Source organism: Lutra lutra, chromosome 1 (genome assembly GCF_902655055.1).
Source record: "Lutra lutra chromosome 1, mLutLut1.2, whole genome shotgun sequence".
Classification (NCBI taxonomy): Eukaryota; Metazoa; Chordata; class Mammalia; order Carnivora; family Mustelidae; genus Lutra; species Lutra lutra.
The window spans coordinates 221,820,644-221,845,504 of NC_062278.1; the positions used below are offsets into that span (position 1 = coordinate 221,820,644).

Below are 24,861 nucleotides of genomic sequence, written 5' to 3' on the forward strand. Positions count from 1 at the left end.
GATGGGAAGGGGCTCGCGGGGGCCGGGGGAGGACAAGTGTTGGGGACAGGGTTACTTTGGGGTGATGCAAAGTTCTGGAACTAGATGGAGTGCGGTGGTTGCACAACACTGTGAGTATATTTAATCCCACTGAACTGCACACTTGAAAATGGTCAAAACTGGGGCGCCCAGCCGGCTCGGTCAGTAGAGCACATGACTCTTGGTCTCGGGGTCGTGAGTTCGAGCGCCACGTTGGGTGTGGAGCTTACTTAATTTAAAGAAAAATGGTTAAAACAAGTGTTCTGTTATGTATACATTTTACCATATGTTTGCGCTTTAAAAACCGACAATGTAATATACCAAAAAGCACAGAATTGTATATTTTAAATGGTGAGTGGGTGGTTTCTGAGGGGGTGTAGGGAGGGGACGGGGAAGACCCAGCAGGCCCAGCGTGCTGCGGAGGGTGTCCCGGTACAGGAAGCGCGGGCTGTCTCGCGCTCCGACACCCCGTGCCTAGGCCGAGGGCACGGCGGACAGGTCTTCCCAAATGCCTGAAACGGCAGGTGTGAGCGCTGAGACCCGCCTCGGTGTGGCGGGTGTGAAAGAGACTGTGTCCATCCCGGTGCAGGCGGGGGACCCGTGTGGGTGCCGGCAGGAGCCCCTGGGCCCGTGAGCAGCAGGGGACGAGGCAGGACTGGGGCCGGCGAGCTGTTTGATGGGCCGGGGAGTCCCGGACCGCTGGGTACCTCTGCTGCTCACAGGGAGGTCCGCTGGCGTTCCAGGCAGCAAAGAGCCGGGCCCAGTGACAAATGTTCATTTCAGGTGGGTCTTTGGCCTGGAATTGATCAGCGGACTCCTCGTTGGCTGGCGTGGTTCCTTCTCGGACTCGGCAGTGCTCCCTCCTTCCTGGCTCTGTCCCTCGCCTGCTGGGTGGCCCCGGACTTGCTCCCCCGAACAGGACACAGAGCTGCTCCTTCCGGGAGTGGTGATTTTCGTCAGGGATCTTGGGGTCAGGAGGGCGACGTTATGATTATTTTGCATTCTTCCTGTATTCTGTGTAGATATTTGCGTAGTCAGGTAGGTCCATTTTAGGAGCAGAAGGCGCAGTTGGCATGACATCCTGGGACCAAGTTGGGGGGACAACCTGGCAGGCACATCGGGCTGTCTTCCCGCCACCTCCTGCAGGCCTGGGTTGTCTCTGGGAACTCTAGTCACCCCTCTGCTATCTTAGTTAGTGATGCTGGGGGACAAATGACCCCGTCTCCACCCGTGTGTTCTCCCGCGGTCTTGGGGGGTCAGGAATCTGGGTGCAGCCCAACTGGGTTGTCTGCCCCGGGTCCCCCAGGCCCACTGTGCTGGTGTCAGCTTGCAGCCTCACTGGAGACGGGGAGACCCTGCCCCTGAGGCCCCCCCAAGGTGCTGGCGAGCTCATTCCCCTGCAGCTGTGGGGCTGTGTGCTGGGGTGCCTGCTGCCTGTCACCGGGGCTGTCGTCGGCTCCGGGGGCTCGTCCACCGCTCCGTCCATCCTGGGCTTCCTAAACATAGCCGTACCTGGCCACACCAGCGAGGAAGAGCTCACGGGGGTGGGGCGGGACCGACATCAAGAGTCTCCACCGGAGAACACACTGGCTGCCGTGCAGAGGCCCCCACAGATCCCGCGACGTCCCGCTCCCGCATCCTGCGCATTCTCCACGTCCTTCGTGCCGTCCGTCCGGGGTCCTGCGGAGACCCTGCCCACGGCAGCCACGGTTCCCCTTCCAGCCAGAGTCCCAGGAGACTCGGCACGGCCCAGGCGGCCCCGGGCTTGGCTGCCTTCCTACAGTAACAAGAAAAGGCATAATGGAATTTGGACGGTTGAGAAAGGGGATGTCAGCGTGAGCAGAACCAGACACTTGATCTCATTGTTAGAAATTCCGCACCGGTCATCGAAACCTCATCTTGGGGCAGAGGCCACTGGGAGTGGAGATTAACTCACTCCCAGAAGAGGTTTCCCACAAACCCGGCACTGGCACCCGGCACCCCATGGCCAGCCGCAGTCACCCGTGGGCACCCAGGCCCTCCGATCCCTCCCTCCAGTCTCTGGGTCCCAGGGCTACTGTGGTGTTGTCCCCCTCTGGAAGGTTTCCTGCGCGACACCAAACCCACTCCTAGCACCACAGACCTGATGTGGCTCCATGCTCCCGGTCCATGACCCCCAGCCCCCAATGAGCCTGTGGTCCAGCAGCCCCGTGGCCGAGGCCTCTCGAAGCCCTCCCCTGAGCCCACATGGGCCAGAAATGGCATCCCGGGCTGGGCCTCTCGCTTCTCCGTACCTTTACTCTGTTTGGGGGTCACGCATCCATCCAGACCCATGTGGTTAGCACTCAGCGGGTGGAGGGGGGCTCTATGCAGACATCCCAGTGCTTTGCTGTGGTGCAGAGAGAGGCCCCCCAGGCCTTCCTGTCTGCACCGCGTGGACATCTAGGGCTCCTCCAGAGTTCTGGCCTGCCTGGACACCGAGGGTTCATGGTGTGCACCGGGAACACGTGCTGGGAGCCATGCTCCTCCTTTGACTCCGGTGGGCCCAGCACAGCACACGGGTTTCATGGGAGAGCTGCCTTGTGGGGCTGAATATCCCCAGGCCAGGGTCTCCTCGCCGGCACAGCGGCCCCGGGGCTGGGGCACTCCCTGCACAGCCTTCTAGGCACTGGGGGTGCCGACCAGCGTCCCTGGCCCCACCCCTCCATGCCAGGAGCCCCCCACTTGTGATGACCACAGACAGAGTCACTCCGGCGACACCCCACTGCAGACCCTGCATGCCCCATGTTCTCCGGTCTCACTCTTAGAGGGACGCTCCTCCCTGTTCTTTACTGTTAACGTGAAAAATGTCCCTCATGACAGCTTAGGAAGGGGCCCCCTGGGTCTGCTTTGTCCCGGACTTCCCAGCCACAGCAAGAGGTGGGGAGGGACATCCCCAGGGACTTCACAGATGCTGTGTGACACGGTGTGCTGGCCAGCAGCCCAGTGGCCAAGAGCAAGGGGCCGCCACAGATGGCCCAGGTCCGAGGCCCGTCCTCCTCCGCATGTGCCTGGACAGGCCACCCTCTTCTGCAGAGCGGAGAGGAGTTGAGGTGCCCAGGAGCCCCCATCTTGGTCCCTGGACCCTATGAGTATGATGTCTGCCATGGCAGAGGCACCTTGAAGGGGGGAGCAAGTCACAGCCCCCAAGGTGGGGGTGACCCTGGGTTCCCAGGAGACCCGGCCTCCCCACGAGGTCGTCACAAGAAGGAGGCAGAGGGTGGGGGTCTCAGAGACTGGCAGACCCCGCGCTGCCGGCGGGGAGGACGGAGGGGGCTGCAGGGCCGGCAAGGGCAGGAGCCGGGTCTCCCTGGGGCCCTGAAGGGACCAGCCCTGCCCGTGCGGGGGTTGTAGCCCTGGGAGGCTCATGTCCGATTTCTCCAAAATCATCAGATAATATATGTGTGTGGTTTTAAGCCACCAGGTTGGTGGTCATTTGTCACAGTGACCACAGGGGATGCATAAAGGGCCCACGGAACGTCCATGGGGCTGTGGACAGCCCGAGAAGGGGTCTGGGCCAGACTGGCTGTGCACCTTCTCAGAGGGGATGATGTTCCCAGGGCTTTGCTGGGGATGTAGGAGCTCCTTGGGCGCACGGGGAGAAGGACCCGCCTGAACCAAGGTGGGAAGACTGGGTCTGCCCTACCTGCGTCCCCGGGCTTCCTGCCCGTCATGGGGCCTGGGTGACGTCATTTCCTCGGTGCTCGGAAGCCAAGAGCAGGATTGCTCGGCGTCCCGGCCCAGCCCCCCGGCTTGCAAACCCTCACATGACTGCAGTCATCCCCCCGGTGACAGAGGGAGCCTTTTCCTCTGCTCCCGCATCAGCCACAGCGTCATCCTTGGTCACCGCCCGCGCCCACGAGCCGGCTCATTCTTGGGCTCCATGCCCGCAGCCCCCAGCGGCACCGGCGTGCCCTGCAGCGCTGTTGTCCCCTCTCGTGTGGGGACTCATTCATTCCCGAGTCCCCAGCCCTTTCTAAATATAGCTGCCCCGGGGACCGACGTAGCCCACACACAAAAGGACCAGGCTGACAGGCAGAGTCACGGGACGCTGTTTTCCAAGGGATCCATGGCTTCTCTTGGAAACGTCTACCTAGCGAAATCCCGCTGCAGCTTCCCCGCCCCCTCCCCACCGAAAGGTCATGGATGTGCAAAGGCTCAGAGGAGGCCCTCACGTGGCCGGCCCGCCCCACACCAGGCCAGGGTGACCGTGACCCTGGAGAAGCCGCGGGCTGGGGTGGGGGTACCCAGTGCTTGGAACCTCAGAGGGGCCTCAGAGGTGGGCGGCGGAGGCCAGGGTCGGGGGTCAGAGAGTCTCTGTGTCTGCCCAGTACTGAAGTGCAAATGCCGACACGGCTCCCGGGGCTCTCCGGAGATCCCTGCTACGGCGTGACCCTGCTGTGGGCCAGGGGCTGACCTCAGCCCAGCACCTGGGGACTCCTGGAGGCACTTCCCCCTCCCTCTAAATTTCTCACCTGATGTCCAGATTGTGCTGTCCTCTCTGTGGGCACGTTTCTCCAGAGTCCCACATGGGGTCTCTCCCGCCTGCCCCCGACGCTGCTGACAATCTGGGCAGGTCACTCTTCGGGGGCGTCCTGAGCACTCCGGGTGGGGGGGTCAGCAGCAACCCTGCCCCCACCCCCTCAGTGCTAGGAGCACCCCCGTTGTGAGGACCACAGACGTCCCCGGACACCGCTCCATGGCCCCTGGGGGCACGGCCACATCTGGCTGGGGGTCCCTGTTCTAGGCCTCATGCCGCGTGGGCCTTAACCAAGGGCAGTGTGCCGCCCTCTCCCCCTCTTCTGTCTCCCTCTGTCTTGGTTTAGGATTTCTTCCCTCGTCGACACCAATACCCTGTCTCTCCTTCTGCGCACGGTGTGCCCAGGAACAGTCCTCTCCTGGCACGGGGGTGGGGGGCTGCGTGCCCCTCCCAGCATCGTTCCCCCACCCCGCTTCCCCCAGAATCTGGCTGCAGGTTCGTGTCTCCTGGGTTTGTGTTTTTTCTTCCCATTTAACGGTTGGCAGGGGCGGAGTCTCCCTGTCCGTCCCCGGGAGAGACAAGTTCAGAAACTCTGAGCTGTAAAATCGCTGGTTCCGGAGGTTTTAAAGCAGAAGCTGTTTCTGTCCTCCCTGAAGATGAGGGGCCGCTGTGCAGCTTGCCCCGCCCTCCCAGCCTCTGCGGACCCACGGGCCCCCGCCCCATCCCAGCGCCTTCTGGGGGCTCTGATTCCCCCGCCCCGGGCTCTCCGAGCTGGTTGTCTCCAGGCCTGGCTGTCCAGGGATGAAAGGAAGGTGCGCTCCTGCCCCTGCATACCAGAGCCGCGCGGCAGGCTGGGGCTGCTGACGGACACTGTGGGAAGCCGCTCTGGGCCTGCGTCTCCGGGCGGGGAAGGAGAAGACTGGCAGGAGTCATGACCGCGGCGCACCGAGCTTGCGTCCTCGCTCAGCGATCAGTAGCAGATGCCGCAGGGACCGTGCGGGCCCACGTCGTACACAGATCGTGCTAGAACGAAGCCAGCCCCACAGCTGGGGGACCCTGTTCTGGCCTCGCCCCGGCCTGTGGACCAGCTCTGTGATGTGTGACAGACTGTCCCCAACAAGCTGGCTCCCAGGTCTGGAAGTCAGAGATGGGGCACAGTGTGGCTGGTTTCCTGGCTCGGGGTGTCACCGGGCCAAAGTCAGAATGTCTTCTCTGGAGCTTGGGGTCTCCTGTGCCCATTCACAGTGCTCCGGAATTCAGGCCTGTGCACCTGCAGGACTGGGGTCCCCACTTCCTGCTGGCTGTCATCTCCTAGCGGCCACCCCCATGCCGTGCCCCAGGGTCTCCATCTTCAAAGCCGGCAACACGGATCTCTCTGCGCCACATCCCTTTCAAGCTTCAAATAGTTTCTCCTCCTTGGGACGTCTGGGTGGCTCTGTGCGTAAAGCATCTGCCTTCGGCTGAGGTCACGATCCCAGGCCTCTGGGATCAAGTCCTACATCCCTGCTTCTCCTCTGCCTGCCGCTCCCCGCAACGTGAGCTCTCGTGCGCACACGCTCTCTCGCTCTTTCTCACAAATAAATAAATCTTAAAGAGGAAATCATTTCTCCTCCCTTTTAAGGGCTCCCCTAATTGAATCAGTCCCGCCAAGGGCGATCTCCCTCTCTTGAAGCCGCAGCTGCCACAGGGCAGGGCCTCTCCCCGGAGTGAGACCGGGTCATCTGCTCGGGTCACAGCCACACTGAAGGCCCAGGGCTCCTGCGTGGTCACTGGGGGCCATCACAGAGGGATGCCCCCCACACTGTTCCATCTCTCCAACAGGCACACACAGCCCCTGGCTCTGAGGAGGGCTGCCCAGAGCTGCCGTGACGGAGGCAGCCCCGGGGTGAGCACTCACTGGAGAGCACTCCCTGCCTGAGGTCGGGGCTTGTTGACACATCTTGTCCCAGGTCAGCGGCCCCTGCTGCTTACAGAAGGAGTGTCTGTGCGGGAGACACGGGAGGGTTGCGCAGCCCAGACCTTCTCCCTGACCTCCCTCCTTTTAAACAGGGTGTGTGGGGGGGCGGCCAGGAAGGGTCCTTCAGGCCCCCAGAACCCAGAGCCCACGAGCCTCTCCTCGAAGGCCCCTCCTCGAAGGCCCTTCCCTCCCGCCGCTGCCCCACCAGGCACATTTTTCACATTCTTTTCCTGCTACGCAGCCCAGCCCGCCAACTTTCAGAAGCCTCCACTGGCATCACATTCTTCCTCTTCTGGTAAAGAGCCTGCCGGGCCGCTGGGGTGCGGGCTCCAGGAGCAAGCCGGCTGGGAGTGGCGCTCTCCCCAGCTATGAGAGCTATGCGCGGAATTCGGATGGATCGCAGGCATTTTTGTCTGGCTGTCTTTGCTTCCTGTACAGTGGGAAAACACCTCCAAGGGTGGAGTCAGCACCCGGGCTGAGCCGAGGGGCTGCACCGGCTCCCTGGAGGGGACCGCAGCCCAGGCGCGTGCCGGGAAGGCAGGGAGCCCCGCAAGACCCCCGTCTGTGCCTTGGCTCTGCACGCCAGCGCTCCAAGGTCCGGCCTGTGCACCCTCGTGGTGGGGGGGTCTCGGGTCCCTGCTTGCCGTGCGTTCCCCCTGTGGGCGGTCCAGACGCAGTCCTGCTGAGCACCCTGGCGCGACGGAGGGCCCCAGTGACCTCTCAGAGCACCCGCTCCTCCGTCTGACTCACCAAGACTGAAGCCGCAGCCCACCCAGCCACATCGGGGAGCAGGGGAGACAGAAATCCGATCCTGGAAAGTCCTCTCAGGGGTCCTCCCTGGGGTGCCCAGGCGACAGGCCTTCCAAGGACCGCAGGGATTTCCCCAACTCCCCCGGGCAGCGCTATGGGAAGCTGGCAGGGGAGCACGCTCTCGTCCGTGGGAAAACATTCCCAGGACTCAGAGTCCCGGCTTCGCCTACACGCCGCTGCACGGGAAGCATAAAGCTAAGACATTTTGTCATTAACGCCCACTCAGGGTTCTCTCGGAGCCCCCCAGCACCCCAGGCGCCCGACATCTGCAGTGTTCTGTAGCACAGACAGCGGCCTGTCCTTCCGCAGAGGAAGAAGCAGTCTGGAGGCTCTCGGACCAGTGTGGGTGCCGAGCACCCCGACCTGTACACCCTCAGACCCAGGAGCACCATAGGTCCTACTCCCTAAGCCGTCTGCCAAGTACATGGGGCCATGGAGGAGTCATGGCCTCTGGCCCCGACCTCAAAGCTTGGCTCTGGGGACAGAGGGAACAGGCACGGTGGGGACAGGACAGTGCGGTGGCGTGTGGCCGGGCAGTCCCTGGGGTCCGTCTCCCCGTGAGCCCTAGTCTGGGAATTGCATTCGAACCCTGGTCCAACCTCCACCGGCCACGTGGTCTCAGGACAGTTAGTAAGGTGCAAACATCTTTCAGTCTCCAGAAACACGAAGCTTCCAGTCGTGCTGGAGGTCTGGGGAGCCGTTGATTGGCTTTAGTGCTGATTAGGAACACAGCAGGGGCTTGGGTTTTGACAGCAGCAAGATGAGGTCTTTCCTTTTTCTTCTTGTCCTTGTAAAAAATGTTTGCTTAAAAACGTGACCCTGCACATGTGCCGAAGCATCCCTCGGCCGCCAGCAGGAGCGAGGGGCCCCCATGCACCGCCCCGGGGACAGACTCCGAGCCCATGACGCTCAGGGAGGGAACCAGACACAGAAGGCCACGCGGGGTGTGAGTCCACGTGTGAAACATCCTGTTTCTCTAAAATTTTGTGTGGGGATGGTTTTCGGCCGAGAAGTCAGTCGTATGGCGAGATTTCTCCTGGATGGGTGATTCAGGGGGCCACAGAGAGGGTATTTTGGAGGAAGACATGGACCCCATGCCCAAGGAACTGGCAGCCCTTGGGACAGGCAGGCAGGCAGGAGTACTGATCCCCCCGGGCACACAGCACCCACACCCAGGGAGTGGGGTCAGGGGTCAGATGGCGGCAGAAGAGAACTCAGTGGGTCTCTCACTCTGGCCCTGGGCCAGACGCAAGTGCATGTGTGTAGCTTCCAAACTATGGAAGTGACCCCTGGAACAGAATAGCAGAACACAAGGGGGCACCCTAAAACTTTTAAGGTCAAGGTACAGAACAGCGGCTGAAAACCTGACTAGAGGGGAAGGGAGCTGGCAGCTGGCGAGGGGCGCCGGGCCTTTCCGGGGGCTTCCGCTCCCTGTCGCGTTTCCCAGAACTCTCGAGTTACTTCGTCAAGTTCTACCCTGGGTTTTTCACTCCTTCACACATCCCCTCCCTCCCGTCTGGGCTCCTGTTTCTCTAACGTCCTCTCACTCTCCCGTAACGAGGCGGGTCTGCCGGGGAGGCTGTCTGTTCTGTGGGTCTGGAAGCGTCTGTATTTCACCTGAAGTCCTGAACGCGCTCTTCACCGGGTCTGGGGTCTTCCCGGAGTCCGCCGGGTTGTTGGTCCTCTTCCGTCCGGCGGTGTGTGTTTTCTTGCTTGCTCTGTGATTAACCGGTTTTATTAAGGCGTGATTCACCGTCAGCGAGAGGAACAGACCTTCAGTACGCAGCGGGGCGAGTTTTGACAAACGTGCACCTGTGGACGCCAACACCTCGCTCGGGACGTGCAGCGTTTCTGCTGTCTGGCTTCTGATGGCCTGAATACTTCTGAGGCTCACCCGCGCGGCTGCTCTCCCCCGTAGGCTGTTTCTGTCCTCGTGCCGTCCTGTTTCACGGCGTGAATTAGCGCGGTTTGCTTCCTCACGGTCCCGTCCGCGACGTTCGGGCTCCTTCCAGCTCTGCTGGCCTAAGTCAAGACGTGAACGTCCCGTGCGAGTCCTTTGCTGGAAGTCTGCTTCTGTTTGTCTTGCGGAGTCCCTTCGAGCAGAACGGCTGGGTCACAGGTGAGGCATGGCGTTCACCTGTTAAGAAACCGCCAACCCATTTCCCAAAGTGGTCGTACCGTTGAACACTCCCTTCAGGAACGTGTGAAACTTCCAGCATTTCCGCGCCGTCCCCAGTATTCACAGTTGCCGATCTTTTCTGCTCTCGCCCCCAGAGTGCTCGGGAGGAGCCGCCCATTCCAGTGTCCATTCGTGTCTCCCTGACTCACCAGGGAGCACCTTTTCGCGGGCTTCCGGGCTATTTCTCGGTCAGTGCCTAAGACGTTTATCCTGCCCGAGGTTCTAGGACCTCTTGAATCTGTGGCTGAAAGTAGTATTTTGTTGAATCCTCAGTTTGGAGAAACGGTCTCTCGTTACACTTCAGGGATGACTCCTGCTCCATCCTCCCTCTTCTCCTTCCCGGGCCCCGGGCGCGCATTACTCCTTCTTCTCTTACCTTCTCTTCCGTCTTTCTTTTCCCTCTGCATCTCCATGCTTCGCCCTGGGTGTTCTCCCCTGAACTGTCCTCCAGCTCACCAACTTTCTCCGTAGTTGTCTTTAACGATTACATTCTCTCCACTGAGCTCTTGGGCTTTAGACATTGGCCTTACACTTATGTCCGCCGGTTCTTCTGTAGTGTCCAGGGCTGCTGGATAAACAGTCTCACCTATTTATCTCCTTGGACGTAATTAACACAATTACTGTAAAGCATCTGCCAGCTCCGGGGTCGGGAGCCCCTGTGAGCTGTTTGTCTTGCCTGTTATTCCTCTTGGGTTTTGTTTGTGGGCTCTTACCTCCTTGTACACCTGGTTATTACTAGTTGTGAGCTAGACACTGTGCTTGCCGACTTGTTTGTGGAGATCATTTGAATCCTAAGATGATGTTGTTTTCCGCCAGAGAAGCTGTCCATTCACTCATGCCCAGCGTTTAGGGCTGCCCGAAACCTGGGATCACCTCCGTCCAGATCGAGGTCTGAGTTTATGTGGCTCTCCTCTGCGGTCCCTTTAAGGGTGTACCCATATCCCTCTGTGTGTGTGATAATCACGGTGACCCCATCATTTTGCATGATTATTTGGGAAAAGCTAAGGTAATGTCACCCATGGTAAAAGTGACAGTAAAATTCAATTCCATCTGAAATTCAGTCTAGTCAAATGCTGCCGTGCGTTCAAGAAGACCCCATGCGGCGTCTGCCGTGTTGCCCCACATCGCCACATCCGAGTTCTTCTCCTGCTTGGACTGCACTGCTCTGCTCTCCCAGTTTGTACTGGGGGAGTTCGCCCAGCACTCACCCTCCGGAGGGCCCCGGATGTCAGTCTCTGCATCGCCAGCCTTGCAAGCTGATGGAAGCACCACTCGGCCCCTTAGCAAACCTTCCATCCTGGGAAAGTGACCCCAAAACCCAGACTCCTGGGCTTCCCTCCTCCCCCAGACCTCAGCTATAAATTCTTCGCAAATAACCCTCCAGCGCCCTCGAGCACATGCGCCTGGGTTCTATCCAGCTTCCTGGTTGCCCGAAGCAGGCGAACCCGTCCACGTTAGCGTCCCACTGTGGCATAAGCCAAAATCGGCAGACAGAGGACTTCACTCAAAGTCCAAGAGACTTACTCGGCAGAAGCCATGAACGTGGATCATCTGGATCTTAGAACCAGTGGGTGACAAACAGGGATTCCCTTCTCAGCTTTTAACAGCTGTCTTATTCTCCAGTGGAGGAAGCGAAGACCCAGGTCAGGGCAGAGCTGGCACGCGAACCCACTTCGAGACACGCCTGTTGCACCTTCAGGAGCTGGGGCTGCCTTTGTCCTTGGAACGAGGTGCCGGGAAATCAGTCCCATTTCTCCCTGAGACCTGACAGCTCTGGGGGCTCAGCAGGACAGCTTTGCGGCTGAGGGTCCCCAGAGGCCGGAGTGCCTCTGATCACACTCACACCTGTCCCACCAGGCCCCTGGGCATCTGAGGGGCGTGACCACTTCGGGGCAGCAGCTCCGTGGGGAGCGGGATTTCTCAATAGCTTGCACCAAACCGGCCCTGCCACCTCCGCTGGGCACGGGCTGTGCAGGACGCCCTGTCTTTGCTTCCATCTCTAGCAGCTGTGTTTACAGTTAGCAGTTGTCACAGGTGCCTCCCAGAGGGTCTCCTCTGCTGCTGCCGGCCTCTGGGCACCCCTGTTCCTTGGCACTGGAACTTGGGGACCTGGAGGTGTGCTGGGCCCGGCCGGGGAGGGCCTGACACTCTGAGCAGTGCAGAGTTTGCAGGAGCTCAGAGAGGGGCGGTAACTTCCCCATAGGCACACAGCTTCGAGGTCTGCGGAATGCAGGCGTGCCACGACCCGCTTGGCTCCTGCTTCCGCTTTGCCCCTCTCTGGCACCTGCAGCCTCACCGCCTGGCAAGTGGCTGATGAGTTCAAGGGGCAGCTCGCCCTGGGTCACTTGCAGTCACGGAAGGTCATTTGATGCTAAGAAGATTAAACCCCTTTTGAAAGAAGCTTCTATTTTCATTTATTACATTTCAGTCCCAGAGAAACTTTACGTTTTGCCCAAATGAGCCTCTCTTAGCTACAGTTTCTTCGCATAAAGGACTTAGATCCTGGCCCCAGGGGACATGGGGCAGTGTCTGGGGACATCTGCAGCCGTCACAATGGGGGTGCTCTTGGCGCTGAGTGGGTGGGGAAGGGGAATGATCTCAGAGAACAGTCTGGCCCCAGGGTCCACGGCACTGCACGGAGCGGGAAGAGACTCTGCCCCTCCCCCCTGCTGGCCAGGCGTGTTTACGACGTGATGAACACAAGGGCTCAGCTGCCTCGTAGCTTTGCAGACCAGAGCCCAGACTGGTCACACTTTTCACGTGCATCTGCCCACCCACCCACTCAGCAAACATTCATTCCAAGCCTCGTGTGCCCCTGGGGCTCACGGCAGCGTGGGGCAGGCAGCCCAGCTCCCTGAGGAGCTCAGGAGGAAGGGGCTTGACACTGGATCAGGGATGGAGGCCAGACCCTCCCGGAGAGAAGGCCGGGGGCAAAAATCCGTTCTGCTGAGAAAGGAGCCGTGGGAGGGCTGGGGACACCTGAGCGGGCATCAGGCAGCCTCGGCGTCTCGACCTCGTGATGCCCCGTGGTCGCGTCAGACACGGCACCGTCGGGGGAGAAGGGCACACGGGGTTATAGTACTTTTGCAATCCCTGTCGGATTGTTTCAAAGTGCAAATGAGTGCGGTGACTTTGGAAACTGCTTGGAAAATATTTAACTTGTAAAGTTAAACTGACACCTGCCAGCGCAGCTGGAAGTCCCACGCCCAGGCTTCCCCCAGGAGGATCGGGAGCGCAGGCTCCACAGACCCTGGGCACGAGTGCATCGAGGCATTGTTCACGGTCTCCCGTGCCCTGACGTGGCCCGGTTGGCAAAAGGGCCAACAGGCCCCGCTGTGTCCCGGGTGGGCTGTGGGCTACTACACAGCCCCGAACAGGAGCAGCGTGCCCGCGAGCCCCACGACACGGTGACCCACCCAGCCTTCGGCCGAGGGAGCAAGGCCAGACCGGCTCACGGGCCCGTGTGTGCACTCCCAGACCAGGGCCGCAGGGGCTGGCTGCAAACGCAGCGGCACGGGGCGCGTCCCAGGGGGACAGAGTCTGGATCTGGAGGGTGGTGTCGGCTGCCTGACGGGATGTGTGTGAAACCTCATTGACTGTGTGCCCAAAAGGACAAATTTCACTGTATGCAGATTGTCCCTGACTGCGAAACCCTTCACTAAAGGAAGTCATGAAAATAATGGCTGATGAAATTGTCACTCAGGGGCGCCCGGCAGACTCGGTGGGTGGAGCGTGTGACTCTCCATCTCAGGGTCATGAGTTCGAGTCCCATGTTGAGCACAGAGCCTACTTAAAATTGTCACTTTGAGGTTCCCTGTCTGCCTTTAACCACGCATATCTTTTTTTTTAAGATTTTATTTATTTATTTGACAGACAGAGATCACAAGTAGGCAGAGAGGCAGGCAGAGAGAGAGGGAAGCGGGCGCCCTGCCCAGCCGAGAGCCCGATGCAGGGCTCGATCCCAGGACCCTGAGATCGTGACCCGAGCCGAAGGCAGAGGCTTAACCCACTGAGCCACCCAGGCGCCCCTTCACTTTGGTTTTTACCGGTTAAATCACTTCTTACCTGAATTGCTTCCTTGAGTCCTTGTGCCGCACCTCCGGGGGGCTCGGCCCACGTGTGATTAACGCCTTACAGGGCTGCCCGTCAGCTTCTGCATTGCCGTGGCCTTGGCCGGGTAGGTGGTGGCCTTGGTTTCCAGTCCAGTTAGCACTTGTCATGAAGTTCTACGCGTTTCCAGAAGATCAGAGTTGGGGGTATAGCTCAGGGGTAGAGCATTTGACTGCAGAAGATCAGAGCTGCTGACCTTCTCCGTTCTTTCTGTTGCTTCAGTTGCTAGAACCTAACTTCTCGGTGATTGAGAATAAGCACCCAGTACAGCTTCACTGATCTGTGTGTATTTTCTTCCCAATTCTGTGGCTCTTTATAAGGAACCTCTGTGGTGTGAAATAGAGTCTGAGCTGCTCAGTGGTTCTCATGCCAAGCCAGCTCTGCTCCCTGGGGACACAGGACGACGTCTGGGGATGTCTGCAGCCGTCTGGACCGGGGGTGCTCCTGGCACGGAGGGGTGGGGGTCAGGGACGCCCCGTTAGACGCCGTTCTGTTTCCCCATGTGGCCGAGTCCACAGCCCACCGTGGGAGACATGCTGCCCCTCCCCATGATTTGTTTGACCCTGTGTGCCCTGGAGCCTGGTGTGTAAGGGCAGACCTGTTCCTTCCAGGGGTGACTGCCCCCCCGATCATGATGCCACATTCTCCCAACGTACCCCAGGGCGGGAGGCCTCCGCTGTCCTTCCTGTCACACATGCCCACGGGAGATTCTCACGCAGGAGCCCCTAGGCTCAGCATGGCTTCCCAGCAGGGGTGGGGCGTCCCCGGAGCTGTGCCCTGGGCACCTTGCAGGGGCAAGACTGGGAGTCAGGGCCAGGACAGGCAGCCCAGCCCACTCCCTCCTGTCCCCATGCTGGGCTCCATCCTGTCCCCAGGCCCACTCCCTTCTGTCCCCCAGGGCCCGAGCAGGTCCGGCCAGGTTGGGCGCCGTCATGTGCTGCTTGTGGACCAGCACCGAGTGAGGAATGTGCTGGGGCTGACTCAGCGCCGCTGCCTGTTGTGTCGGGGCTACGGCTGGGCCATGAGTCAGTGACTGGCCATGACCCCCGCCAGGACAAGGCTGAGTCTGCCGCATGCACGGCAGTGACGCAACCAGCGTCTGGTCCCAGCATCTCAGCACACTTGGGCACACATATACGGCGTGGTGCACATGCACACACATCTGTACACAGACGTTGTGCACGCTCACACGCACGTGCACGTACATGCGCACCACACTCGCACACACGTGCACATGTCTGTACACGGACATGCGTGTGCATGCTCACATGCACACATGCTCACCACACTCGCACACGCATGCACATGTCTATACACGGACACGTGTGTGCACACTCACACGTGCGTGCAATACATGCTCACAGCACACGTGCATACGTCTGTACACGGACATGCTCACCGCACACATGCACACACATGCACGCATGTACACAGACACGCGTGTACACGCTTATGTACACACATGCACACCCACTGCACACACACATACGTGCACACACTCGTGGGCGTGCACATCCCCCAGCCGTCCTCGGGGGCCGTGCGAACCCATCCCAGAGGGAGCCTTTTGGGATGTGTGTGGAACAGGAAACCAGCCACACTAAGGGGTTCCGTGCTTCAGAGGGAGGCCAGGCTGGGGGTGGCCTCAGGGATGCGGGGGTCCTGGGATCCCAGTGGACGCTTCTGAGTGTGGATGCCCAGCAGGCGTCTTGGGCCTTCCAAGGAAAACACGCCACGGGGCCAGCCCGTTTCTTACCCGAACGCGTCTATATTTAGCGCTGAGTAATTTAGGTATTTGTAAGCCCAACCAAGGGCAGTTTTCCCTGAGCTGGATGTTTTGTGGCTGCTTTGAAGCTCTCTGCTGAATCAGAGCCTTCTGGAAACCCACACGTGGGCTCTGTGCTCTCAGAACAGACACACTCAGGCCTTTTCTGGCCCAGAAGGGGGCTGGATGTCTGCCAGAAGGGGCAGGGAGCCAGGTGGCATGGAGGGGTCTTTCTCCTGAGACTCCTGCGGAGGTCACTTTGGATTCACACGCGGTTGTAACAAATCAGAGACGGTCCACGTATCACTCGCTCAGTTTCTGCAACGGTAGCATCTTGTGGACCTACGGCCGCTATCACAACCAGAATGTCCACACGATACCGTCCACTGCCTTACTCTGTTACTGCAGTCCTGCGTGTGTGCGTGTGTGTGGAACTGTGCAAGGTTGTCACACGTGTGGGCTGTGAGCCTCCTGCCCCCCTCAAGGAGTCCACGTTTCCAGTGCCATGAGGAGCCCCCTCCTGCCTAGGCCCACGCCCCCGCCCCCCAGAACCGTGAATCTCTCCTCCGTCCCAACAATTCTGTCATCTCAGATCTGTTCTGTAAATGGAACCGCATGTCACGTGACCTTTGGGGATTGGCTTTTTTCACTCAGTCTAACTGCCTGGAGACCCACCCAAGGTACAGTGTGTATCAGTGGCCCTTTTTTTAATTATTATTATTGCTAAATAGAAAATGTTTTGAAAATCTGAAATCTGGGTCGCCTGGCCGGCTCAGTCGAAGAGTGTGTGACTCTTGATCTCGGGGCCATGAGTTCAAGCCCCACAGTGGGTGTAGAGACGACTTAAATAAATAATTAAACTGGAAGGAAAGAGGGAAGAAGGGATGGAGGGAGGGAGGAAGGGAGAAGGGAGGGAGGAAGAAAGGTGGGAAGAAGGAGAAACAGAGGGAGGGAGGGAGGAAGGAAGGAAGGAAAGAAAAGGACAGACAGAGGGAGGGACAGAGGGACAGAGGCTGATAGCTGCCTTTACTTGTGCGTGGCCCTCTGGCTCTGGTGACCCCGAGCAGACCGTGCCCGCTGCATTGTGACAGACACAGGCTGCTGCTCGTTACTGGCTAAGTGTCTCCCTAGACTCCTGACCTTGGGCCCTGTGTCTGCACAGACAACCCATGCGGGCTCTCCCAGAGCCTCCTCAGCCTGGACACTGAAAACAACTGAGCGCGTCGTCCCCGGGCGGTAGGGGGGTCCCGGGCATGGTGGGGGCTGAGCAGGATCCTGCCCCGCCCTGGTACCAGGAGCTCCTCTGGTTGTGGGATCCCCAGAGATCCCGACGTGCTCGGCCTGGTGTCCTTGGAGGGCGCAATCAGCCGTTGGAACCACTCTGCCAGAGCCCCCAGATAAAGACTTCGGGGAAAGTTGCATCTTCGCCGCCCAAGCGACGGGGAAAGTGTGCACAGCTGAATTATGAAACTAAGCTAACGCCGCTCGTCTGGTGCTGGTGTGAACGCAGGTGGCCCGGCCACTCTGGAAAACAGCTTGGCGTCTTCTCTGAAAATTGAACCCGCAGTCCCATCCCTCGGCGTTTATCTCAGAGACAAACCCTTGGGTTTGCACAAAAGTCTGCAATTTGGGGTAGCTGCATTGCGAGGGCCCAAAACGGGAATTGGGCCAGATTGACCTTCTGCCAGTGAACCGCGGGGCTGCCACCTCTCTGGGCGGGGGAACTTGACCTTCCGCAGGTGAGCTGCGGCCGCCCCAGGGTGGGGGGACCGCCATTCTGCAGGGAGCTAGCCACGTGCATGGCAGTCTGGGTGCCTTTCCTGGATGCCCCACGGTGATCGACCCCATCGGGGAAAGCCAGTCTGGGAAGGTTATGGTCGTACGGTTCCACTTACGCACCATTCCTGAAATGATGGAAGTTTGGAGAAGGAAACCCCATCGGTGGTCGCCGGGACCGGGCAGGGGCGGGGGCCAGAGGGACGCCTGTGTCCTCTGTGCCTGCGTCCCTGTGCCTTGTGGTTTTGTAAGACGTCATCGTGGGAGAACCGGGCACAGGGATCTGTCATTCCCTGCCACTGTGTGTGAGTCAACAGGCACCTCCGGATTTTAAAGTCATGAAAAAATAGATCCATAAAAATACTTGGGAAGGAAAATCGGTCACCCTCAAACACTAGCAAAGCCGGAATCATTGGTGCAGCAAAAGGTTGGTCTTCTCGCTGGGCGAGCAGGTGGGGAGGCCCCCGACCGGCCCTGAACCCCAAGACATGACAGCCACTTCCTGAAGGTGTGGGGGGTGCGAGCACCGCTGGGTGCCATCTGGTCGTCAAAGCCGCAGGCACCCCCATCGCTGAGCAGCAGCCCTCGGAGAATTCACGGAAGGGCTGCTCGGTGTCGAGAAGAGGGTTTCTCCGCAGTCACTTACCCACTGCGAGTCGGGGCTGTGAGCCACCCTCAAGGAAGGCGTTGCGGGGTGAATAGCGTCCCCCCAAACTCACATCCACCAGAACCTCAGAATGGGTCTTTACAGATGCTAGTAGTTAGGAAGAGGAGGTCATGGCTGAGGGTGTCCCGGTGAGAAGGTCACGTGAGGCAGAGGTCGAGTGACGTGGCCGCACCAGCCGCTGGAGGAAAAGCCTCCTCAGACCCTCACGGGGGGGGGGGGGGGACCCAGCCCTGCCCCCCGCCTGGACCTCGGCACTCTGAGCTCCAGAATGTGGGAGAGCGGATTCCTGCTGTGCTCAGCTCTCTAGTCTGCGGCGTTTGTCCAGGCCTCTCCGGGACATCAGAAAGCTCGGGGAAACCCCACAAAACCAAGTGGGCTCCCTTGTCGACAGGTGACATGAATCGCCCCTCCCGCCCCCAGAAGCCTCTCCCGTGTGGGAAGCAGGAGCCCACGCTCCTGCCCCGGCAGCCTCCTGTGGGGTCCCGGTCACAGCCGGGCCTGGCGAGGGAAGTCGGAGGCCAGGGGCTCCGCTGAGCGGGGTTCTCACAGGGCGGGCCATCCTCCGGGCAAACGAGCCTCGGGATGAAGGAAGGGGAGCCAGACCCAGGACCCACAGCACACGGGGCCTCCTGGGTGACCCGCCATGGTCCAGAGCCGGGGTCTCTCCCAGATGACTCTGAGTCCCCCAGGGGACTTGGGCCATGTCCAGACACATCTGTGGCTGTTCAACTGGGACATCATAGCATCGAAGGGTGGGGGCCGAAGATGTGCCTGGGACGCCCCCAGACCGCAACCCTGCCCAGGGTCAGTGGTGCTGGGGGGCACGGAGCAGGGCAGGGATCAGAGAACGTGCCCCATGAGTCCCTCATTCTGTCATCCCCGTGTCAATGCTGTGGTTTGGTGAACGGCCTTGACAGGCTTGGTGGTCACATCTGGGGAGCACTTAACCCCACTAGCACAGGGGGACCATGGAGACGCCTTGTCTGGGCCTCCCACCGCCCCCACTCCGGGGACATGGGCACGGGGGCTCAGGTGGAGGCTTCTGGGTGGGGAGGCGTCCTCTGGCCATGGGGCTGGGGCTTCACGAGCCAGCTCACATCCGTCTGCTCCCCTCCCCCGCAGCTCTCTGGACAGCAGGGCCGGTGCTGATGGCAGACAATGTCAGCCACTAACAACGTAGCCCAGGCCCGGAAACTGGTGGAGCAGCTGCGCATCGAAGCCGGCATCGAGCGCATCAAGGTGAGCTGGGCGGGCGGGTGGAGGGGGAGGAGACCCCTTGCACGGGCCCTGCCCCAGAGCGGGGACTGCATTCCCGCTGTGCCCCGAGCTGGGCGGCCTCGGGCCACCCCCTAACCTCTCTGAGCCTCCGTTTCCTCAGTGGAAAGACCCAGCTGATACAAAGCCTGTGCAGGGGCCCCGAGGCAGGGCCGAGCCCACCCCCAGCCCTGGGGTCCTTCCCTCGAGAGCTGTGGCCCAGAGAAGGGAGGACCCTGGGCTCCATTCCGGCTTCTTTCTTCACTAATGCATTGTTTGGATTTTTTGGAATAAGTGTGTTTGCTTTTTATGCTAAAAAAAGAAAAAGGACAAGCAGTTCCTGCTCACAGACACTTAACCCTTCAGGGACCAGAGACCCAAACCACAGCTCATTCTAGCTGGGCCCCAGCTCTGCAGACTCAGTCTTTCCAAAAAGGGCGGGCGGCCCAGGTGTGGCCTCTCCCGTGAGAAAGACGCTGCCTTTTCATCACACCCGAGTGCACAGGCCAGGAGGACATGTGTTGAGAGAGCCAGGGGTATTTTAAGGAACTGGCTCACAGACCAGGGGGGCCAGCAAGTCCAAAATCTGCAGGGCAGACTGGAGATCCAGGCCAGGGTTGACGCAGCCCCTTGAGTCCCCAAGGCCACCTGGAGGCAGATTTTGTCATCTCTGGAGGCCTTCGACTGATGGCACGTGGCCCACCCACATTGAGGGGCTCATCTCCGTACTCTATGTCAACCCGTTTACATGTTAATCTCCTATAAGAATGACCTTCCCAGTGACATCTCCACTCAGGTCCCGTGACCTGGCCAAGTGGATGCATAAAACCGGACATCAGCGGCGCGGGGCTGTTCAGACCAATTCTCTGCACACCTGCCACTCCACGGAGCGAACTTTGTGCTGCCGTGGAAGTTCAGCAGCAGAGGCAGCCCTGCCCCCAGACAGACTGACACCTGCCTGTCAGCCCTGGGGCAGGGAGCGGGCTCCTGCAGCCCCCGGGTAGGGGAGGCAGCTCCCAGGAGGGTCTGAACGTTCCAGAACCCTGAGCATTCAAAGCATTCCTTCGGGCTGAAGAAAGAGGCTTGAAAGCCTCGGTTGCCGCGGTTTGCTGGTGGAGGGCGCGCTTCATTCCGGCCCGTTTGATGTGCTGGAGGAGTCCTGCCACCCTTGAACGCCGGGAGGAGGGGAGCAGGACGGGACCCACCCTCCCACTGCAGTCCCGCCTGAGGCTTTCCATCCCCAAACCAGCGACCAGAACCGCAAACATGGGCACATCTGAAAAGCCGGCGGGGCCAGGGCCTGGCAAGTGGCACCGAGGCGGGCATGGGGGGCCCGGCCCTCTGGGCAGAGCTTTCCTATTGACGCAGGGCGTGAGCAGGGGCCACACGCCCGAGCCACCGCATCAGTTATTTCCAGGGTCCGGAGGCTATCTTTGTCGTTTGGGGGGTTGCTTTCCAAATACAGCTCTGGAAACCAAGCTCATCCACGGCGGCGGCCCTGGGAGCGCCAGCAGGCTCGGGACAGTGGCAATTGTCAGTGTCTGTGGGTAGAAGTGTCCCCGGGATGAACCTAGAGACCAGCCTGTAGACTGGGCAGCCCTGGGGACGAGGTCGGGCAGCCCTGGCTTTCAGGGGTGCAGGGCCCCAGACCACAGAGCCCAAGGAGAGTTCTCACTCCTGCCTGTTCTACCCGGTCACACCCGCTCCTGGCACGTGGGGAAGCAGGCTCCCCTGACAGTTCCCACCACGGGGAGGAAACCCAGGGGCCCAGGATCCCTGAACCCCAGTGCCCAGCCCCCAGCACTGGGGAGAGTGGAGTGGGACAGTGCCCACCACAGCCCCAGATGCACACCCTAGAAGGTGGGGTGCAGGGCTGGGCTGTGCCCTCTGCTGTGATGAAGCACCCCTTCCCCCCATCAGCTTTCCCAGGGGCTGAGTGGCTCTCCCTGCACCTGCCCCCTCCTCTTCTGGGGACCCTGAGGCAAGTGCCCCAGATATCAGCTCCCTCACCTAGGTCACTGGACCCAGCCAGCTCAGGGGCCCAGCAAAGTAAGGCCCAGGAATTGGTGTTGGGGTCCTTCTAATGCTGGGATGGGTCCTCCTGTGCCCTCCTGTCTTGGGTGGGAATGGAGTCTTGGTCTGAATCCTAAAGAGGGCTCCATCTCTCCCTTGCCAACGGTGATAACACACTCGTTTGTGCAAACACTGCCTGCCTCACCCTGTTCCAGAACATTCCATCTCCCCAAAAGGAACCCGTCCTCATCAACAGTCCCCTCTCCAGCCCCCACAAACCCCCTTCCCCTCCCCTCCAGGGAGGAGCCTGGTCTGGACATGTCAGACGCATGGACTCACATCCCGTGTGGCCTCCTGTGTCTGGTTCCCTCCCTGTGCGTCGTGGGGTCCGTCCTCGGGGCAACGCCTGGGGGCCTCACTCCTGCTGGGGCCAGGGATGCTCCCATGTGCAGGTGGACAGGTCAGGTGTATCTGTCCCAGTGGGTGGACACTGGGCTGTTCCTGCCTTGGCTGTGGTGGACGTGCGCGGGGCAGCCCATCTGACCTGTCCTCTCTGGTCCTTGTGCCCACGTGCAGGTGTCCAAAGCCTCGTCGGAACTCATGAGCTACTGCGAGCAGCACGCCCGGAGCGACCCCCTGCTGGTGGGAGTCCCCGCCTCTGAGAACCCCTTTAAGGACAAGAAGCCTTGTATTATCCTGTAGCCCTGTCTCCGGCGTCCCTCCCTCCGGCTCCCTCGGCTCGGGCGTCGCTCCCTGCACCAGCAAGCGAGCCATCTACAGTCCTAAAACGCTCATCCCCAAGAGAGGCGAGCAGCCGCCACCATGGATGCGGCGAAATGCGTCCTCTGGGTCTAGCTGGAGCTTCGAGCCCAGCAGCGCTGTCCTGTCCGGGCCCCGCAGGGAGACGCGGGGGGGCCCCGGCCCGTGGGGAGCCACAGAAATGCCCGAGTGACACGTTGACGGCGTCAGGAGGCTCTGGGCCGCCATCGGGGTAGCGGCCGGGCCCGGCGGGGGAAGGAGACGGGGGACCTGGCGGTGGCCCCGGGCACCCAGAGCGTGGCCACCCTCGCACCATTGTCCGTTTGTGGAAACACGGGCACCGGGTGAGGCTGCTGCATTTGCGCTGCTTCTCCCCGAGCTGCCCGAGGTCGGGGGTGCGCGGAGGGCCCAGTGCACGGCTCGGGAACCGCGTCTCCTCTCCGCTGAGCCCAGAGCCCGCAGCTGTGCGTCGCGGGGAACGCACCCCCAGATGGTAGGGGCCGGGAGGGTGGCTCTGTCCGTGCAGCGTGCCCCGCGTGGCCTCATGTCCCCCTGCACCACGGCACTGGCGTGGCATCGGTGTGGCACGTGGCCCCCGACAGCCCCGCCGCGGCCCCCAGCCCTTCGAGGGGACCCCAGCCCTCAGGGAGGCGGGTCTGCGGGCCCCTGCCCGGCTCCCAGGAGCGGCCGCCTACGTCGCGGCCCGTTTTGAGCGCCCGCAGTGAGGTGGGCAGTGCGAACCGTCTGTGCTCGGCCGTTCCGGGCGGCTGTGTTGTGTTCTGTTGTGTTTTCCGCTTTTGCGTGTCGCCGTGGCCACTTTGCAGACGGGAGGGTGGCCTGGAGAGGCCCTGCCTCGCAGGTCAGAAGGCGTCTGGTCCCAGAAGCAGCTGCGGGGCCCCGGGGGTGAGATGCCTAACCCGCTCGCCTGCCCTCCCGCGGCTTTTCTTCAGTCGCTTGGCCCCTGTGACGACCTGGACGGTTCCAGGAGCAGGAGGCGGAAGGAGGGCCCCGAGCACACCCGTCCCACACCTGCCCCGCCCTTGCACCCCTGCGTACCCCACCCCAGGAGGGTCCTCCCCCTTACAGGCCGGGGCCAGGGCCTCGTGCCAACCTCAAGGCTCCTGCTCCCCAACCCCCAGCCCTGCAAGTGCCAAGGCCCAGACCCCAGCAGCGCTAAGGTTTGGGGATGGGGGGGGACGCGTCCCCATGCGGGCTGGCTCCCCAGGGCGCAGGCTATAGGGTCCAGCCTTGCTCCCCGGCTCCCAGCTCTCTCCGGCCGGTCCGGGAGCACCAGGGGTTTGGGGGAGCCCAGCGTCTCCAAACCTGCCATTGGACGGGGGACCCTCGAGGTCCCGATGCCCTGGGCACCTTTCACTGGGCGGGAGCCAGCCTCTCACCCTCCCCAGCTGAGCAACGACAGAGCAGAAGCTGTCCGTGGAGGGGAGGCCAGGGCCCGGGGGGATCCGCCCCGAGACACCAGACTGGGGAGGTGGTTGGCAGAGCAAAGCCTGTCTGGGCCCCTTCTGTGAAAGCCTTAATCCCTGGAGCCCATCCTTCCCCTGCGTCCCCAGCACCCCGGGCTGGTCCTCCGGCCGCGGGTCCCCAGCGAGGACGGGAGGCCCTGGTCTCAGTCCACCCCCTCCCTACCGGCCTTGTCCCGCTCAGCCCCACCGCGTGTCCCCAGCTCGCGGCCCAGGTGCGGTTGAACGGAGTCAGGGAGCCCCACAGCCGGCGGCACCCCCAGCCCTGGAGTGAACCCCAACTCAAGTCAGAGGCCCCAGGGCTGGGGGTGGGGGTAAACTAGCCCCAGAGAGGGTGAGGACGGGCGCGCCCCCAGCCCCCGCCATCACACCTGCCCAGCTGCCTCCCCCAGGGGCTGCCCAGGACCTCGACCCCGGGAGGTGGCCGTCCCCACCGTGGGTGTCCTTCTAGCTCCTGTTTTCCTTCTAGAGTAAGTCTCCGTGTCCCTAGTGTAGACCCCGAGCGCCCGAGCCTTCCCTGGGCACGTCCTGCATGAACACATCGCGTGCCCAGCTGTCAGCGGGAGCCGGCACAGCTGGCGCCACAGGCCTGGGGGAGACCCGCGTCTCCAGCCACGTCATGGGGAGGACGTTAAGGGCACCATCCCCAACACACCGAGTCTGGGGGTCCCCAGGGGGCTGGCACGTGGGGCGCTTCCCCTCCCCTCCCCCACACCAGGAAGGAGCTAGAATGTGCACCCCTCCCCACAGGTGACCCCCAGGCCAAGATTTAAGTGACTGGGGGCATGACCCCTGGCCTGGGGGATGTGAACCGCGGGCGGCGGAGGGTGCCGTCCTGCCTGCCACTCCGGCGTCCTTGTCCGAGTGCTGGGCCTCCGGGCAGCTTCCCCGGCTCTGCAGGGCCCCGCCGAGTGCGGGGGCCGGGAAAGGCCGTCAGCCTGCCCCAAGGGCAAGGGACCAGGGGCAGTTTCCCGGCCAAGGTGAGGCCACCAAAGGTCGCGCTGGTCCTCCAAGAACACCTACAAAAAGCCAGCCTGCCACGGAGTCCCCGGAGAAGCAGCCATATGTCGGGCCCTCGCCCGCTTCCTTCTCGGTCCGTGGAAACCATTGCCAAACGTTGCAAAGACCGGTTCCGGCTCGCAGAAGCCGTCCGTGGCTCTAGCAGGTTCTACCCCATCTCCTTTGGGATGTTCAGTGGCTTTTATTTCTGATTTTTTTTTTTTAAAGGGAAAAAAATTCCAGGTGCGCCACACCCACTTTCTTGCAGTGTTTTAATATTGTGTGGAATCGTTAATACAGAGTGAACTAATCCCCAGCACAAAGGCTCCCTGGTCCTCTCTCCGTGCCACCGCCTGTGGGGGCTGGGGTCGGGTGGGAGGGCGGGCCGGGCACAGGGGTGACGGGCTGCCCCCCACGCGTGCACCCCTTGCTGCCAGGAGGGGGCTGCCCGGATGGAACATGGCTTCGGGCAGCCCCACGAGGTGGCCCTCAGCCTCCATGGGCCTTCCAGTTTGCAGCGAGAAAACCTCGAAGAGGGGCTCCTGGGGGCTCGGTCAGTGAAGCCTCTGCCTCCGGCT

The 24,861-nt window shown here is 61.3% G+C and overlaps 1 protein-coding gene across 2 annotated transcripts in view; it reads left to right on the forward strand.

Annotated features, from left to right (window-relative positions):
- Nucleotides 1-24,599, forward strand: part of GNG7 (G protein subunit gamma 7) — a 115,447-nt gene extending 90,848 nt beyond the window's left edge. For both annotated transcript variants that reach the window (XM_047707158.1, XM_047707169.1), the window contains exons 3-4: nucleotides 18,900-19,016; nucleotides 21,621-24,599. In XM_047707158.1, the coding sequence (XP_047563114.1) occupies nucleotides 18,936-19,016; nucleotides 21,621-21,746 (207 nt within the window). In that variant the 5' untranslated portion in view covers nucleotides 18,900-18,935 and the 3' untranslated portion in view covers nucleotides 21,747-24,599. The remainder of the gene's footprint in view (nucleotides 1-18,899; nucleotides 19,017-21,620) is intronic.
- The last annotated feature ends 262 nt before the right edge of the window (nucleotides 24,600-24,861 follow it).